The 18,161-nt window shown below is 47.4% G+C and overlaps 1 protein-coding gene across 1 annotated transcript; it reads right to left on the reverse strand.

Moving 5' to 3' along the window:
• Nucleotides 1-10,393: 10,393 nt before the first annotated feature.
• LOC127201105 (lymphocyte antigen 6D-like) lies at nucleotides 10,394-12,532 on the reverse strand. The gene is made up of 3 exons (XM_051159444.1): nucleotides 12,349-12,532; nucleotides 11,397-11,495; nucleotides 10,394-10,578 (listed from the first exon to the last, which is right to left on the reverse strand). Exons 1-3 carry the CDS (start codon nucleotides 12,398-12,400, stop codon nucleotides 10,394-10,396), a joined length of 336 nt encoding a protein of 111 aa, XP_051015401.1. The 5' UTR covers nucleotides 12,401-12,532.
• Between the last annotated feature and the right edge of the window lie 5,629 nt (nucleotides 12,533-18,161).

The following is an 18,161-nucleotide window of genomic DNA, read 5'->3' on the forward strand; positions in this document are numbered from 1 at the left end:
TACCTGACTGCAAATGGCCTCAGGTCTCTGAGAGAAGCCAAAGTATATATGATAGGAAAAATGAGGGGAGAGGTTCCATCTACACAGCCATGGGGGAGGCCAGCATCCTAGCTGGGTGCAGACCATCTATGCTCCTGCCCCAAAACCCCTCAACCATTGCTCTGTAAGTAAGTCCAGTAAACTCCTTGGTTCCCTGGGAGGGTACACACTGGTAGAATTGTACTTTAGCTTGTCATTGGGACTTTATGAGGAGGGGGATAGACATAATCTAGTTTCCTCACCTCCCACACCTGGAGAAAACCCTCGGGACTCATGGTAACACAGCCCTTGGTTCTCTCTTAAGAATGTCAGGACTCAGAATCTGTTCATTTGCTCTCTCACTAGCTAAACAAATACTGAGGGTTAGTGGGTCAGAGTACACACAAAGTATTGGGAATGTTCCTGTGAACGTGTCCAATGTCTAGAGTCCCAGGCAAATACATATACTAGGATTGCCTGCAACAAAGTGGGTATTCTGTTTGGCACAATGAAAGCCCTATAATGAGACAAGTGACTTCTAGACCTTTCCTTAAGAACTGTTGGGGCGGGGCTGGAGAGATGGCTCAGCAGTTAAGAGCACACTGTCTGCTCTTCCAGAGGTCCTGAGTTCAATTCCCAGCAACCACATGGTGGCTCACAACCATCTATGATGTGTTCTGATGCCTTCTTCTGGCCTGCAGGTGTACATGCAGACAAAGCATTGTATACATAATAAATAAATAAATCTTTTTAAAAAAACTGTTGGGGCTTATTGAAGAAAAAAGAAAAAGACCAGAAAGTACAGAGAATTCCCATGAGTACACCTCACCCCAGGCATACCCCCCATGTTGCCCCCCCCCATCAGCCTCAGCAGCACTCTTCATAGTAGATAAATGCATGACCTCAGCTTCCACAGGGGCTTGACACTCCACACACTGTGTGATTGACACCTGTAGGGCGACATCATAGGAGTCTCATATAGGATGCTTTCCTTAGATGTCTGCCTCTGCCTGCTCATCCCCCTTCACACATCTCTGCCAATCACTGACCTTTCTACTCTCCCACTCACTTATTCATCTCTCTCTCTCTCTCTCTCTCTCTCTCTCTGTGTGTGTGTATGTGTGTGTGTATGTGTGTGTGTATGTGTGTGTGTATGTGTGTGTATGTGTGTGTATGTGTGTGTATGTGTGTGTATGTGTGTGTATGTGTGTGTATGTGTGTGTATGGTGTGTATTGTGTGTGTGTATTGTGTGTGCAGGTGTGTGTATGTGTATGTGTGTGTGGTGGTGTGTATGTGTATGTGTATGTGTGTGTATGGTGTGTGTGTGTGTGTGTGTGTGTGTGTATGTGTGTGTGTGTGTGTGTGTATGTGTGTGTATGTGTGTATGTGTGTGTGTGTGTGTGTGTGTGTGTGTGTGTGTGTGTGTGTGTGTGTGTAGTGAATGTGCTCTTAACCACACAGCCATCTTTCCAGCCTTAGGGTGAGCTTTTTAAAAACACAGGCTTCAGAATTTAACTCAGATCCTCAGGCCGGCAGGACAAGCACTTCACCTGCAGAGCCACCCCAGGCCTTTCTCACTGTCTTCTTTCCTCACAGCGTTGAGTCATATACCTTGTAGCCTTGTAACATTGGCATCTTTCTTGTAGTAATTCGGGTTTTCTTTGGTGGACCCACCATTTCCTGTTAGCATTAAGTAACACCCCAGGCCCTGTATAAGCTACAGTTTATTTGTCTATTTGCCAATAAAAGAACATCTTAACTTCGCCCAAGTTTGATAACCAGGAATAAGGCTTCTGGCAATGTTTTTGTGGCTCCTACTTGCAATTTATTAGAATAAATGCCAAGATGCACATTTTCAGGCTGTCACCTGTCTTGGACACGTCTTCCAGAGTGGCTGCAACTGAGGTCTCATCCAAAATGAATGAAGATCCTTGGTGCACAACATCTCTACCAGTTTAACATTAGTGTTTTGCATTTGTGCCATTCTGAAAGGTTGGCGCTGGGTGTCTTTCCCCTGGGGAAGGTGGAGGACAGAGGTCAGAGAACAACCCACAGGAATTAGTTCCTTCCTTTGACCATGTTAGTTCCATAGTCAAGTTATCAAGACATCAAAACATCAAACTCAAGTCATCAGATAAACACTTTTATCCACTGAGCCCTTTCCTCACTGTCTTCATCTCTTTACTTTTAATTTTTAATGCAGGTTTCTTACAGATGGCACCCAGTTAGGTCCTATCCTTTGATTGGTGTATTTAGGCCACTCATATTTGAAGAGATTCCTGGAATAGTTGAGTTAATATCTGCCATATTAATGGCTGGTTTTCCATCCATTGCCTATATTATTTGCTCTTACATTTAGTGCCTCTCTCTCTCTCTCTCTCTCTCTCTCTCTCTCTCTCTCTCTCTCTCTCTCTCTCTATCATTTCTGGTTTTAGTTGAAATTTTTACTTTTGTATAAGTCTTTTTATTCTGTCTTGCCATATTAGCCACATCTTTCCCCGTTCTCTTTGAGCAATTATTTTGGAGTTGAAAATATATATTAAAACTAATCTGAATCCTCATTCAAATAATTGTGTCACTTGACAGGCAGAGTGAGTGTCCATAGCACCCACGCATCCCTGGCCCCCTCCACGGGCTCAAGCCTTTACCATTTTGAACAGAGGCAGGTGGATTTCTGTGAGTTCAAGACCAGCCTGGTCTACAAAGGCTGAACCCTGTCTCAGAAATAAAAACATATCAGTTAATAGTTATTCAATCAAACTCATGAACATGTCAAATACTAGTATAGTTTATCACAGAAATATACATCCTAGGTTGAAGAGATAATAAATGGCTAGAAATAAACAATGTTTGCCTGTTCATATTTATGATAGATAGATAGATGATAGATAGATAGATAGATAGATAGATAGATAGATAGATATGATTTAACACTATGTAGATACAAATAGATAGATAACGGTCTTTAAAAGCCTCAGATACCTACAGAATAAGGCATTTAAAGATATTTTTATTAATTTAAAGCTTTCTTGACCTGAGACATGTCAGCTCCTGGCAGCACCTTATTTCAACTAGAAAGAAGATCATGAGCATTGAAAAAGAAAAAATCTACATTTGGAGATAGCTTCATTAGTGGCAAGCAAGTCACTGGACAAAGAAAATGTCCTAGCTTCAACTACAGACAGAATGCTGTCCAAAATGGGCAGTTAGATGCAGGCTAAGTCTACTGCCTAGCTCTCCCAAGATAGGGCAAGCAAGTCCTTCATAGTTCCTGCTTCACAATTATGCCTGTCAGATATACCGGGTCAGAAGGCTGAAGAAGACACTCCAATGTTATAGAAAAATATATGGGACTTTCCAGGCAGTCAACTGTCTGCATCATCTCTATAGTTCTGGAAGCTGCTTGCCTGCACTTCCTGCTTACTCAGTTAATAATTTTATTTCTTCTCAAGTCTCCGATGGGGTTAAAGTCTAGATAGTTACAGTTTCCCAGTTAGGCTTAAGTTGTTTAGGATTTAAGAAACTGTTTTAAAGTCTAGAAAGATGTTTTTAGGTTAATAAATTCAAGATGTGATAGAAAATGATCTAGACGCAGAACTTTAGACTCATCAAGACAGAGTAGGTAGAGAAAAAAAAAAGACAGAGTAGGTAGTATTTTCTTCAAGGTTGCCAAATATAAATAAACTGAGCATTGTGAACATAACATACAGTTTTCCTGGTTGTTTCATAATTGTTCTTACTGTATGTAGTTTCTTATATATAAAAACAATAGCTTTTTTATTTAGACAGAAAAGGGGAAATGTTGGGTATGATCTGGAGCTACTCTGTATTCAAATGTTATTAGCTTGCTCCCAAAGATCCTTAATGTCCTATGAGCAAATTCTCCCATATCCAAAATGACGTTGTATGAACTTTGCCTCCCAAACTATGCCTGGTTGGCAAACCAAGTTACCTACTTCTGCCTGGGCTGGGCAGAAGATAGGGAGACAGAGCTAAGGTTCATGAGCTTTGAGGGTTTGCAGGAGAGCCACAAGGAAGAGAGAAGACAGCAGGTCTCCATGGGTTAGCATGCACAAGAAGCACACAGCCAAGAGCAGCTTGCCCCGAAGATTGGCATGATGGAGGAAAGCAGCCCAAATGGAACATGTGCAAGCATTGTGGGATGGAAAGCAGACAGGACAAGCCTAGAGGGTTGATTATCTGCCCAGAACTCTAAGGCTTGTATTAAATCTAACAGGCCTCTGTGTCTTTTATGTGGAAAATAGCAGGTTAAGGAATAACTGCTGCTATATTAATAACTAGCTTTAATTAATATTAATAGAAAAACTGTCGTATGTCTTAATAATTATATGAACCAATATTAAATATTATTAATTAATTAATACAACAGTATTGTGCTCCTATTATAAGGTAACTAACTCCACTTAAGCTCTTTTCATGTATGTATATGTGTGTATTGTATATGTACGTATTTTAGGAAGCTCTCTAAAACTATCAAGTAGGCTTTGTCCTCGTTTTGTTTCCGTTTGTTATGCACCCCCATGGCTCTAAACAGTTTATCATGACAACTTTTATTATCAGAAAAGCTCCTCCTTCATGACCTTTGGTTTTATTTAACTGGTTCTTTTTTTAAGGAAGTGTTCTAATTATCTGTGATAAAACACTCTGACCAAAACAACTTACGGGAGAAAAAAATATTTATTTCCACTTGTACTTCCAGCTCACAATCCATTGTTGAGAAAAGTCAATACAGGAAGTGAAACAGAAAGCATCAAGGAGTGCTGTTTACTGGCTCTTGCTACTTGGCTTGCTCAGCTGGCCTCTTTATACAGCCTAGGACCACCTGCCTAGAAATGGTACAGCTCCCAGTGGGCTGAAGACAAGGTAGGTTAGGCCTTGGCAAATATGACTACATTTTTGGGTCTACCTATTTCTCAGAGGGTCTGTCCAAGCTTTATGCCATCAGCTTCTCCATTCTTCAGAAACTACTAGGCAACTCCTCCATCAGCCCTGACAGCACAGAGGTTCCTAAGGCTCCATACTGCCCCCGAGAACTGGCACTCCAGGGCAGCCTCAGCGGGCACACTGCCCCGGGTCTCCATCTAGAGGCGCTCAGGGGCTGCACTCCCTGTGGGCCACTATGGCTACAATCAGAAAGGATTTCCTTTGATGTCGGCTTTACACATCTGCATCCCTTAGTACTATCTGGAGTCAAGCTGAGATACTTCCTGAGTGGCACAAAGCTCAGGACACCCCAGACTCAGGACACTCATAGCATGAGGGAGCGACAGAGGCATCCAAAGGGTTGTAAGAGGTATAACAGATGTAAGAGAGGGGTGACTGAGTTACAGCTGTAAGTTCAGCTCAGGAGCTGGGGGGAAGAACTGTACAAGAGCCATTCAGCCTGCGCTGTGAACTGCTGGCCTTTTCCCACCTCTGAGGAGGCCTTGTGCTACAAGCCTCTGGTGCTGGGGGGAGGGGAACTGCTGCCGTAGCAGACTGCTCTCTGTAGGTTCACCTGAAGTTTCACACAGGCCAGACATGGGTCAGGGATACTTCCTAGGTGATGATCTTTTTCTTCCTGTTACCAGCCTGTGTTCTACCATGCCCCAGGAATAGAAAATATTAATATGCTACATCCTAAATGTGTTCAAAGAGAAAGAAGATCAATGCAGAAGTAACCGGAGAGAGCGCCTATGCAGGAGATTACAGTATGCTACTCCCAAATAGGCCACCCAAGATAATGACACGGTTTCATTCTGACCTCAAGGGCTTAGAAGAAACAATGAGAAACCTTCTGTTTCCTATAATCACACACACACACACACACACACACACACACACAGACACACACAGACACAGAAAGTCAAAAATCTTCACAGGTCTCACCTCCTGTCTCTACTATGCAAACTGCAGAGTCTCCTCTGACTAATCAGCATGCATCTAACAGTGTGCAGGGTCTTAATCGTCCTGATGCCTTGAGTTGGATTTTCTGTTGTTGTTGTTGTTTTTCGAGACAGGGTTTCTCTGTCCTGGAATTCACTCAGTAGACCAGGCTGGCCTTGAACTCACAGAGATCCATCTGCCTCTGCCTCTGCCTCTGCCTCTGCCTCTGCCTCTGCCTCTGCCTCCTGAGGGATGGGATTAAAGGGGTGGGCTATCACTCCTGGTTAAGAAGGAGGATGCTTCCTTCTGCCTCTGTGGTGGATAGATGCTGCTGCTCTGCCTTCTCAGGAATTCACAGTCCTGGAGGGCTATAGGCCGTCTGTGGGGTTTCTGTTCCAAATTTGAACCTGACTTCGATCTCAACCCCTTATCATTCACCTAACATATTAGGCCATGAGACACAGGTTGGAACTGTGCCCACACCAGAGACTCGCTAAACTGGTTCCTGTGTTGCCTGACCCCTTGTCCGGATCCCTCCTCCTTGTGGGCTCCAGAAGATGCTGTGTGCTTTCTGCAAAGAGGTGCATTTTGACATGGTTTTGAAGATTTGAAATTGTTAGATGTGGGAAGACTGTCGGCCCTTTCTGAGTCTCTGCCTCACCAAGACCCTAAAAGCACTGGCCGCAGTCTCCATGGGAGAGCCTCCATGGCTGCGGTGGAGAGACAGGTGTTCAGGGGCAGCATCTGCCTCAGTGAGTGAAGCCTCCTTGCTTTAAGCATCCTCCAAGCCTTCCTTGTAGAAATCTGACCCCATTTTAAGAATGGCTGCTCATGTAATATGAATAAATTAATATGGAGATATATAAAGAATGGCTGCTCATCAGCCTTTGGTGTCTGAAGAATATTGGTCAGCTGTGTCATTGCCTATAAAAACCTAAAGCAGCCAAGCCCACCTGTTTATGTGCCCAGCCAACATGCACTTGCTGGGAAATAATCTGTACCAAGCACTAAGTTATGTGTCAGTGAAATGGGGAGTCTTTCAGGGGTGACTCTACACTGTCAAGCTTAGCTATGGAAAGGTATGCTTGCACAATGAGCCTAATTATTTTGTCGGTGTTCAAATGTAGACAGGATGCAGTTGCTTGCGGTAAGACGAGGGCTCATTAGGGTACAGCACCACCCATTCTGTAGGCCAGACACCAGGAAGGATGACTCTATGTGGACACACAACCAGATTATTGCTCACAGTGTCGTAAACAGGGTAATATAGTGGTGTGGGAGAGTATCCTGCCTATATCTTTTCAAATACACCCTACAGGCACAATACCCAGACACCCCTGACTCATGACATTTGGGCCTATAATGTCTTGATTTTGTGATAGTGTGAATATTTCCACACAACATTCTATTCTTCTCTTTAGTTCTATGTTCAGTAACTGACATGAACAATCCAATATGTCAATATAAAGAAGGCTGTGGTTTAGGCAGTTTTGCCCAAAGCCAAGAGCAACTGTGTTATAAAAGCGAGCATTCTTGTAGTTTCTGCACAGAAGGCCAATAATGGAACAAATGTATTAGAAGTCCAAAGAAAGCAAAGGCAAATGGCCTAAAGTGTGCCTTAGCAGAGCCATTGAATGTCAGCAGATGATGGCATAATACAAGACATGTACAAAAGGGACATGGCCATCGGTGTGGCAGTTTAAGTTCAGCTTAGTGTCTATTCAAGAGGATGGGACAAAACATTTCAAACAAATGACGAAGTCAGTTTGGTAATCAGAAGACCTTCATCTCAAGAACCCTCAGAAGTTTCTTTAAAAAGAAAGAAAAGAAAAATGATCATAGATAAGATAAGGAACAGGAAATTCAAGAGAACTGAGAAATCAATTGCCCCGACTCACATAGATACTAGCTGACAAGAGACGAATGCTCTGGGCAGAAGATAAACAGTGATGGACTGCCACCAGCTTGGGTGACTTCAGCAGCCCACATGGGCTCCTCTCCTTGGACAATCTGGGATCAGCATCTGCACCAAGAAACCTTTGACCTTTGGTGTCAGACTAGCGTCACCAGACAGAGGGTTAACCCACTAACCTGCAGCTCCGCACACCATGCACACACAGGGTAGTCCGCGAGCACTCATCAGAGGTGCTCAGTGCTGCACACACCGTCTACGAGACGCTCAGTTCTAGAAGCAGCCTGACTCTGTGATCCAACCCCTCTAGTCCTCATCATTTCCAGAAATCTGCAAAGGGGTGCTGCAGAGATCTTAAAAGAAGTTAAGGAACATTGTCATAACAACAGGTGACAGGTTAGCACGTAGGTGTACGAGTGAGACATGATGAGACTATATGGTGGCATAGTTTGGTTTTGTTTAATTATTTCTTTATTTAGAGACAGTCTCGTATCGCCCAGGTTGGCCTCAAAAGACCTATGAACCCAAAGATGTCCTTGACCTTGTGACCCTCCTGCTTTCCACCTCTCGAGTGTTGGGATTACAGGTGGGCACCACAAAGGTCTGTTGACACAGCTCTGAGGATGGAACCCAGAGATCCACAGAATGCAAAGCAAGCTCTCTGCTATCTCAGCCATGTCCTTGAGCCTTAATTTGTTGTTTCTACGTTTCTGACACAAAGCCTCATGTTCTCGATTTATTATAAAGCCCAAAAAAATTAAAGTCTGGGCCTGAGGACATGGAAGTAAGTGGCAGCATGGGGTGGCCCCTTCCCAGGTTGGATGGGTCCTACCAGTGGGTAGCGGGCTGTGGGTGGCAGAATGGAAGACTGTCCTTTAGTGGATGCTTGTGGGATGGATACTATAATAAAGTAAATTATACAGGCCCCCTGGAGTCTATGGAATACCAGCCCCTAACCCAGTCTCTGGAGCTCTGTGGCATCAGCCTTGGATATGGACAGCTCAGAAGCCGTGGGTCCCCAGAACATGCAAAGGAAGCCAGTGCATGCCCGGGTTTTGCCAAAAGTATGATTGATGAGGCCCCCAACCACAGGATGCTCTGTACAAGCAGCCCACCAACCTGGGGAACTTAGATACCAGCCAGGGTATTCATAGAAATCTCCATTTCTGGAGCAACAAGGCCTCTCATGCAGCTCCATACAGTACACCCTGCTCTCACCTGCTTTCCTCTAGGACCCTCGAGACCTGCACAAAGTAAGATTCTGAGCGCATCCACCAGCTCTGTCCTTCCTGACAAGTCGTATGTCCAGGAACAGCCCATTAACAGCCCACTAAGTCTTTGGAACCTGGTGAAGTGACCTGTGGAAGGTCATCAGATTTCAGCCCTCTCTCAGTCCCCACTGCACTGATCTGGCACCTCACAGCACATCCTTGTGCGATAAGGAGGTAGTGGCACCATGTGGCCTTGTGATCAGGTCTCCATTAGGCACAATCTAGGAAAGCACCACAGAAAGAACCTGTAACGGGTAGGACAGGGTGTGAAGGGAATGACAAGCCTGAACCCACTCTCTGCTCTAGAAAGTTAGGGAGAATCCAGCCAATGGGGTCACCCACCAAAACTCCTGCCAGCTTGGGATTTAGTTCCCAGATCCAACTTCTTCACTGGGGCATGGCATTGACCAGGCTTTCAGGTGTGTGGAGAGAGGCAGACGTGCACTGAAAGGTCGCAGCTTCTCCTCGATGGAGGATGTACAATCACCAGGGCTGACTGATAGGGGTCCTCGAGCTGGACCACAAGCAGAGAAGACAGGAAACGCTTCAGGCTTCACTCACAGCTGAGCCAAGCCTGCTCCTCACCCTCCTAGTTCTGGATTCTCTTTGCTCTAGAGTAGACAGATTGGAGTTCACGAGGGCTCCTGAAGTCCTGATGAGATTGCTGTCATTCCAGGATAGAATCCTCAGAGTCCATCCCAGGAGCAAGTTATGTTGGAGCTGTAGGTTACATGGCTGGCATTGCATGCAACAAACCTGCTGATGCCAGGGCTGACCCAAGCCTTGTTCAAGCAAATCTGTCCCAGACAGACTGGAGGTCTCTCCATTGGGTTTCCATTTCCCAAGGGTTTTCGGACTCAGGTTAAAGAAGCACATTTCACTACGGGGCCTGGAGTCAGCATGTAATGGTGCTGCGGAGCTCAATTCTTTTGAAGTGGTGATGCACAGGCTTAAGTCCTCTGAGGTAGTTAGAGAAAGGGAGCCATGGAATGTGTTAAAGAAGAAGGTCCCAAAATAGCTCCTTGGGCCTACTGAGGAGCCTACTTCAGGCCCCAGTAACTGGTCCAGGACTTCCTGGCACCAGCACTTGAAGGCCAGCAGATGGCCACCTTGCAGACAGAGCTCTGAATGCAGCACCCTGGACAGTGGTGAGGGTCTCTGCAGCCTAAGGCATCTTCTCTTTGAATCCTTCTGATTGGAGTGAAAGAAGCACCAAGCCTTGGGCTACATACAGAATACTCCAGTCACAGGGTAGCACCTAGCTCCTAATTCTGCAGCTTGTGAGCCTGTGTGGAAGCTCTGCACCTATTGGCTGAGATAGATATACCATATACTGAGAGTCAGCAGCCCCCAGCTGGCATGGAGGCTCATGGTACTGTTGCAGAGGTCTGTGTTGCAGCAGGAGCTCTTGGTGTAGGTCTGGTTTTGATTGACGTCGGGACAGGTGTACCCACATGTTTTTATCACATTCATTGGCTGGCCTGGGGGTGCTGGAAACAGAGGGCAGAGGGACATTTACTGAGACCTATAAGATCCCTCCTGGCTCCATCAGGAAACCCAGGTTACCTACAACCTCCAGTTCAAAGGGACAGACAGAAAGATGTCAGTAGGATCAAACTCAGATTGTGACCAGGATCAGAGCTCAGTATGTGGCCAAGGTTAGGGCTTAGTACATAGCCCAGGGTCAGGGCTCAGTTTCAGGAAGATCAAGGCTCAGAGCGTGATCAGGATCAGGGTTCAGAGAGAGACCGGAATCAAGGCTCAATGTGGGACCTGGGGCGTCAGGGTTCAGGTATGTGACTAGGGTTACCCACTCCCCTATTTTTCTCCCCTGCCCCTGTCCTTTCTTTTTTGAGTAGACAACACTTTTTTTTTCCTCTGTGTTAGCCTTGGCTGTCCTGGACTTACTTTGTAGACCAAGCTGGCCTCGAACTCACAGCGATCTGCCTGCTTCTGCCTCCCAAGTGCTGGGATTAAAGAGATGTGCCACCAAGCCCGGCCTAAACAGCACTTTTTCCTTAACTTTTTACAACAGTTAGAAGTGCATGCTTCACACAATTGCGTGTGTCATACAGGAGCTAACTTGGGATATCCCATCCACTCTTTCTAAGGCAGCAGTGTTGGTTCCATTTTGAAGGGAGGACAGGGCACTGAAAACACTATCCTGAACAAACGCAGGAGGGTCTCGGGGCCATATCTTCCCAGCTTCTCCCAATTCTACCAGAAGACTTTGTCTTATGCTGGCATTCCCAGGTGCCAGATGCAGGTTCTGCCCCCCAACCCCCGCACCTAGGACCGAGATACTCACTGTACCAGCTGGTCAAGCAATAGCGGGTCATGTCATTGCAAGATGTAGGCCTGTAGCAATTCCCTTCTGCACTGCACTCATGACACTGCAGCGCCTGAGCTGGAGAGACACAGCTGGGGTCAGAGACAGAAGTACTCCATAACCACACGTGACAGCATGGGACCCAGCTCCATGGAGCGCAATGACCACCAAGCAACCCAGGCTGTTCTCCAACCTCCGACATAGACAGCCTCTTGGCAGCCACACCAAGGCACCAGACATAGGGCCCTGTCCTGGGACAGGAGACCAAGGCTCTGAGCAACCAGCAATCCATGCTGCTGGTCATATGCCATGGGAAAAATGTCACCAGCCAATTGATGCTAATGCCGCAAAACTTTGCAAAAGAGACAGCAAGTTCAGTAGAGCATTTAGGCTTAATAGAAAAAGTGAGAGGGAACCATGAGATGGCTCAATGGGTAGAGGAACTGGCTGCCAAGCCTGAAGAGCTGAGTTCAATCTCCAAAACCCACAGAGTAGATGAGAATCAGTTCCAACAACTTGTCATCTGACCTCTACATGCACACTTTACATATACATGGAGAGAGGGGATAGGCCTGTAGCAGTTCCCTACAGCACTGCACTTGTGACACTGAGGGAGGGGGGGAGGGAGGGAGGGAGGGAGGGAGGGAGGGAAGGAGAGAGGGAATGAGAGAGAATAAATAAAAGAATTTTTTAAGGTGAGTAAAGGTACCCAGAAATGACTCCATGGCTGGACTGTGGTCCTACTCTCAGCTCAGGCAGCCTGGCTGTGGGACCTCCAGCAAGTCCTATTTCCTGAGCCAGCACCTCCTCTGGACAGTAAGACCACATCATCTGGGGGGCAGGTGCAGCCAGGTCATCCCCCCTCAGGATGCGACCCAAGTCCTCAGGGGCTCTGGTGACCTAGGACAGGGGTACCTACTTCCTGGCTCACCTGAGGATCCCAGCAGAATCAGGGGCAATAGCCAAAGCAGGTAAGTCCTCATCTTGAGCAATGGAGACAAGCAGAGCTTATGTCTGTGTCCAGCTAGCACTGGATCAGCCTGTCTTTATAGTCCTTCTTGCTATGATGGGTGGGGCTTTAGTCCCTCTCTCACCCCTGACTACCTACCTGTGTCATCTCTGGGTGTGTGGTTGGAAGGTAAATAACTCCAAGATTGCTTTGTCTAGCGCTCCAACCCCTCTCCCCAATGCCCATCCTCTCTTTCTCCTGCTCCCCGAGAAGTCGCCAACCCCAAACCCAGCCAGCTGTGCTGCTATGATTCCTGCCAGGCCATCATCTGTCTGTTCCTTGCCAATCTTAAGAAAAGGTCCAGGCATGGTTGAAACACCAGAAAAGTGTCTTCTTGTGGTGCAGGAGTAAGGAGCCCCAGACCACAGTGCTCATAGGGAACATCCACTCAAAGCCCCATTCCTTGATGTGTAGAGGACATTCCCTCTTGCCTCCCCCCCCCCCCTCCCGCCCCCGCCTCATGTCCTGAGGGCTCCTTCTGGTCCCTTGACTCCTTCAATAAATCCATGACCTTCCAGGGGACAGAAAAGGAATCCATAGTGATGTTCACTCCATAATCAGAAAAGAAAGGAGACACCATAGAGAACAGTGGGCCAGGGATGCTATATGTCAGTGGATTGGGAATGCTGTGTGTCAGTGAGCTAGGGATGCTGTGTGTCAGTGGGCTGGGGATGTTGTGTGTCAGTGGGCTGGGGATACTGAGTGTCAGTGGGCTGGGGATGCTGGGTGTCAGTGGGCTGGGGATGTTGTGTGTCAGTGGGCTGGGGATACTGAGTGTCAGTGGGCTGGGGATGTTGGGTGTCAGTGGGCTGGGGATACTGAGTGTCAGTGGGCTGGGGATACTGGGTGTCAGTGGGCTGGGGATACTGAGTGTCAGTGGGCTGGGGATACTGGGTGTCAGTGGGCTGGGGATGCTGTGTGTCAGTGGGCTGGGGATACTGAGTGTCAGTGGGCTGGGGATGCTGTGTGTCAGTGGGCTGGGGATACTGAGTGTCAGTGGGCTGGGGATGCTGTGTGTCAGTGGGCTGGGGATACTGGGTGTCAGTGGGCTGGGGATACTGTGTGTCAGTGGGCTGGGGATGCTGTGTGTCAGTGGGCTGGGGATGCTGGGTGTCAGTGGGCTGGGGATACTGGGTGTCAGTGGGCTGGGGATACTGAGTGCCAGTGGGCTGGGGATACTGGGTGTCAGTGGGCTGGGGATACTGAGTGTCAGTGGGCTGGGGATACTGGGTGTCAGTGGGCTGGGGATACTGAGTGTCAGTGGGCTGGGGATGCTGTGTGTCAGTGGGCTGGGGATACTGGGTGTCAGTGGCCTGGGGATACTGAGTGCCAGTGGGCTGAGAATGCTGGATGTCAGTGGGGTGGGAATGCTGAGCATTAGTGAGACAGAGATACTGGGGGGCCAATAAACTGGGGACACTGGCATCAGTGGGATGAGGACATTGGAAGCAGTAGGCTGGGGATTCTGGAAGACAGGGTGCTGGAAATGGCCTAGTGTCTCCTGGATTACTGTTGGCTAAACAGGACTCAATTCTGTAAAGCTATTCAAGAATGCCAGGTGTAAAAATTGATCTTTCTTTCCAACTTCCAATATTACACATGTACATTCCATCCTCATTTTATAGGAAAAAAAATGGGAAGCCCGGAGGGAGAAGGGACCAGCCAGGTCACACTGAGTATAGAGACATCTCTTCCCCTGGGGCCCACATCTCCTTGTTGCTAAGAATTTTTCCCTGACAGGCTTGAGGCTCCAAGACAAGATGCACGGTGACAGTCATTGCCCTCCTAGGGACACAGCAATATTTAGGTAGTCTAGTGACCATACCCATCCTAGCTTGCCAACGAATAGGCAGATGCATTGGTCAAGACTCATAGGAAACCCCAGTGACAGGGGTCACATCCCATTCAGACCTTGGCCATCAGCCACACACCGCAGCCTCCTGCCCCTGGACCAGCTGTGCTGAGAGCCTCGTGTACACACTCATGCTCCCAGAGACATGGGTGGTGTCATAGCTAGTCCCAGAAAAGCAGTCTAAGGTTGAAGGCTGAGTGAGCTCAGCCACTCTGTTGTCGTGATTGACTTCTCTAGAATAATGAGGGCTCAGGGGTCAGCCCATTGAGGCAGTCATTCCTGATAAGGGACTTGGACAACACCTTGACCAGTCATAGCTGCCAGACTAGAAGACCTGTTTGTTGCCTTGGTCCTCTAGACAACCTACACGGAGCAGGAGGAAGTCATCAGATCTTGCAGACACCCAGAACTGTCCACATTCTAAACCTAGTGTGTGTGGGAGCACTGCCTTACCCATGATGCACTAGAGAGAAATAAACTAAAGATTAAGGCATGGGAAGATGACCCTGGGACCCCTAAAGTGTGATTATGGAACCTTCGTAGGAGTGAGGCAGAGGGCTAGAGAGATGGCTCAGTCAGCAGAATTTTTGGTTTACAAACATAAGCACCATAGTTTGAGCCCCAGAACTCACATGAGAAGTGGGGTGTGGCGGCATGTGCTTATAACTCCAGCATTAGAGAAGTGGGGAGAGATGGATCCCTAAGGCTTGCAGGGGCAGTCAGTCTAGCCTACTTGGTAATCTCCAGGCCAGTGAAGGACCCTGTCTCAGACAGACAGACAGACAGACACAGACACAGAGAGACTGTGTACAGGACCCACAACTGACTTTGACCTCTAGCCTCCATAAATATGCACACACATGTTCATGTGCATACATGTATGTGAGTGCCACATGAACACACACACACACACACACACACACACACACACACACACACACAGGTGAGGCTGTAGGGTCAGAAGACAGGGCTTGCAAGTGCTGAGGACAGAAACAAGAAGGGGAATACATCAGAAAAGCTTCTAGAAGCTGGATATTACCCTCCAGAAACAGGAGCGTGGTGGTTTCTGCCCAGATGGCAACCCCTTTGACCTCGGAAGTAAAAGGAATAAGTGCATAGCATTATTTCAGGCTGTTGGATCTGTGGTCTAAGCTGACTAAGTGGCTAAACCATCGGGCATCCAACTGACTAAGTGGACCAATGGGAAGTGGGCCCAGCTCTGCGATTCTGCCTTGAAGGGTTCAGCTGATCACCAAATAGCAAGTGCAGGGGCTCCTCAAAGAGAATTAAGCTCTCCCCCAAAATGGATGACAGAGGCCTTTCAGCTTCCAACCCCACTGCTGGAGGCCTCCTGCCAGCCTTGGACTTCGCCCCAAGTATCACGTGCGTGCAGCAAGATATGGGTGTGAGTGGACCATACTGGTCAACATTTGTAGCCCACACCCCACAGTCAGACCCCAGGCCCATCCCTACTGGACCCATAGTCTCTGGGACTCCGGGTCATTGTGACCTGATGCAGTCTTCCTGAGGCTGCAGCACAAGGACAAGGTCTAGCCATCTTCTGGAGTGTTTTTGTTTTTGTCTCTTGTAACCCAGGCTGGCCTTGAACTACGGCTCTTCCTCCTTCCACCTCCAAAGAGACGATAGCACAGGCATATACCGGCACACCCAGCGTAGTGAGTCTGCTTTTTAATAAAACTTTATTATGGTAGTAAAACACACACAAGCATCTACCTCACCTTTGTAGCTACTTTTTAACTATTGAGTGACAGGTAAGCACACTAACTGTCGAGCCACCATCACCAGCCACTCATTCATAGACTGAACTTGTCACCCTTAAACACTAAAACCTCATTATCCTTTCCAGACCCTGGGACCCCTCCCCCATCTCGCTTTCTTTCTCTATGGAGCTGAATCCTCCAGGGACCTCCAAAGGATTCCAGATAGCCCACACCAACCCGGAACTCACAGTGTAGCTAAGGGCAGTTTTGAATGTCTCATCCTCCTGCCTTTACCTCCCCAGTGGTTGGGATTACAGTAAGACACATCACCATGCCCATGTTATGCAGAACTGTCGTGAAACCTGTGTTGTCTTTGTGCATACGAAGGCATGAACTGTAGCCACTGAGCCGCATCCCCAGCTCAGCCTCTCTGTCTTTCCACAGCCTGGCTTGTTTTCGTCGGCAGAATTCCCTTTTGGTCTCTCGTGCAGCAGCTCATGCGTTCACATCTGTTCTGATGGTTTCTTACTAGGTACTCAAATACTTGTCATCAATACATCTTCTTACTGTCTTGTACCTTTAATGAGTCTTTGTCTACAGTCAATTCTTCTGACTTGTCTCTGACTGTCAAGGTAGCCCTCTGGCTTCCTTCTGCCTACAATGTTCTATTTTTTTTTTTTTTTCTTTTTCTGCCCATTCACTTTTAACCTGTTCATGGCTCTGTATCTGAAGAGAATTTTGGGCCAGGGGGTATGGCTCAGTGGTAAAGACTCATCTAGCATGCACAGGGCCCAGGATTTGATTCCAGGACAGACAGACAGACAGACAGACAGACAGAAATAGGCTAGTTGTTCCCCATTAATACAGTTCCTCGTGTTGTAGTAGTGACCCTCAGCCACAAAATTATTCTCGTTGCTACTTCATAACTGTAATTTTGCCACTGTTGTGAACCGTAATATAAATATTTTTGGAGAGAGAGGTTCACCAAAGAGGTCATGACCCACAGGTTGAGAACTGCTGTGACAGACAGACAGACAAGGTAAGTCTCTCACAGACAGTGCATATTTGAATCATTTTTTAAAAGCAAATTCTACAAGAAGAACATTATGATGGGCAGATCTGGGCCCAGCAGTTCTGCTCAAACTATGGCACCAGCCAAGGACAATGCATGCAGTAAACTTTGAACCCCTACCCAGATCTACCTAATGGACAGGACATTCTCCACAATTGAGTGGAGAGTGGGGACTGACTTTCACACGAACTCTGGTGCCCCATATTTGACCACGTCCCCTGGATGGGAGGCCTGGTGGCACTCAGAGGAAGGACAGCAGGTTACCAAGAAGAGACTTGATACCCTATGAGCATATACAGGGGGAGGAGGGCCCCCTCAGTCACAGTCATGGGGAGGGGAGTAAGGGGAAAATGGAAAAGAGGGAAGAATGGGAGGATACAAGGGATGGGATAACAATTTAGATACAATATGAATAAATTAATAAAATATATTTTAAGAAAACAAAAAATAAAAGCCTAATTCTGAAAATAAACAAATAAATAAAAGCAAATTCTGCTAACCTCCAGCTCTTGTTTGCACGTATGTGTGGTATGAATGTGTGTATGTGTATGCACATGTATGTGAGCTGGTGTGCATTCACACATGAAGGCTTGAGGCTGACGGCAAGTCTTCCTCAGTCAGTTTCCACCTTGTCCACTGAGGCAGGGCCTCTCAACTGAACCCAGAGCCCACTGATATGGCTAGTCTGGCCGGCTTACTCTAGGGATCTCCCGTCTCTGCCTTCCAAACATTGGGATTACACACCGATGGACTGCCACACCCACCCCATGACATCACGCTTGCATCACAAGCACGTTGTCCTCTGAGACTCCCAGCCCGGTCCTCATTCACTGGGGAGTTTCCCAACGGCATCTACTGGTAACGAGTTTATTTGTGTCGTTTTGCTTTCTAAGCACCTTCTCGTTTTTTGTCCCACACTTCTTCATGACTGCTGTCTTCCTGTTTAGTAGATTTTCACAGTGGCACTCGCATGAGCACGCAGTGTAGCAAATCTTTGCGGTTACGTCAAACCGCATGACGTCACAGCACTACAGCTGACGTTCCATGCACTCAATTTCAACAGCTCCCTTATGGGTCTGCCCTCAGCCCA

Source organism: Acomys russatus, chromosome 17 (assembly GCF_903995435.1).
Source record: "Acomys russatus chromosome 17, mAcoRus1.1, whole genome shotgun sequence".
Classification (NCBI taxonomy): Eukaryota; Metazoa; Chordata; class Mammalia; order Rodentia; family Muridae; genus Acomys; species Acomys russatus.

Excerpts from the sequence above, each read along its gene's own strand:
- LOC127201105 (XM_051159444.1), bottom strand. The coding sequence starts at position 12,400 with ATGAGGACTTACCTGCTTTGGCTATTGCCCCTGATTCTGCTGGGATCC. Across the intron at positions 11,496-12,348 it reads GATTCTGCTGGGATCCTCAG|CTCAGGCGCTGCAGTGTCAT; the intron begins GTGAGCCAGGAA and ends GTGTCTCTCCAG. Across the intron at positions 10,579-11,396 it reads TTGCTTGACCAGCTGGTACA|CACCCCCAGGCCAGCCAATG; the intron begins GTGAGTATCTCG and ends CTCTGTTTCCAG.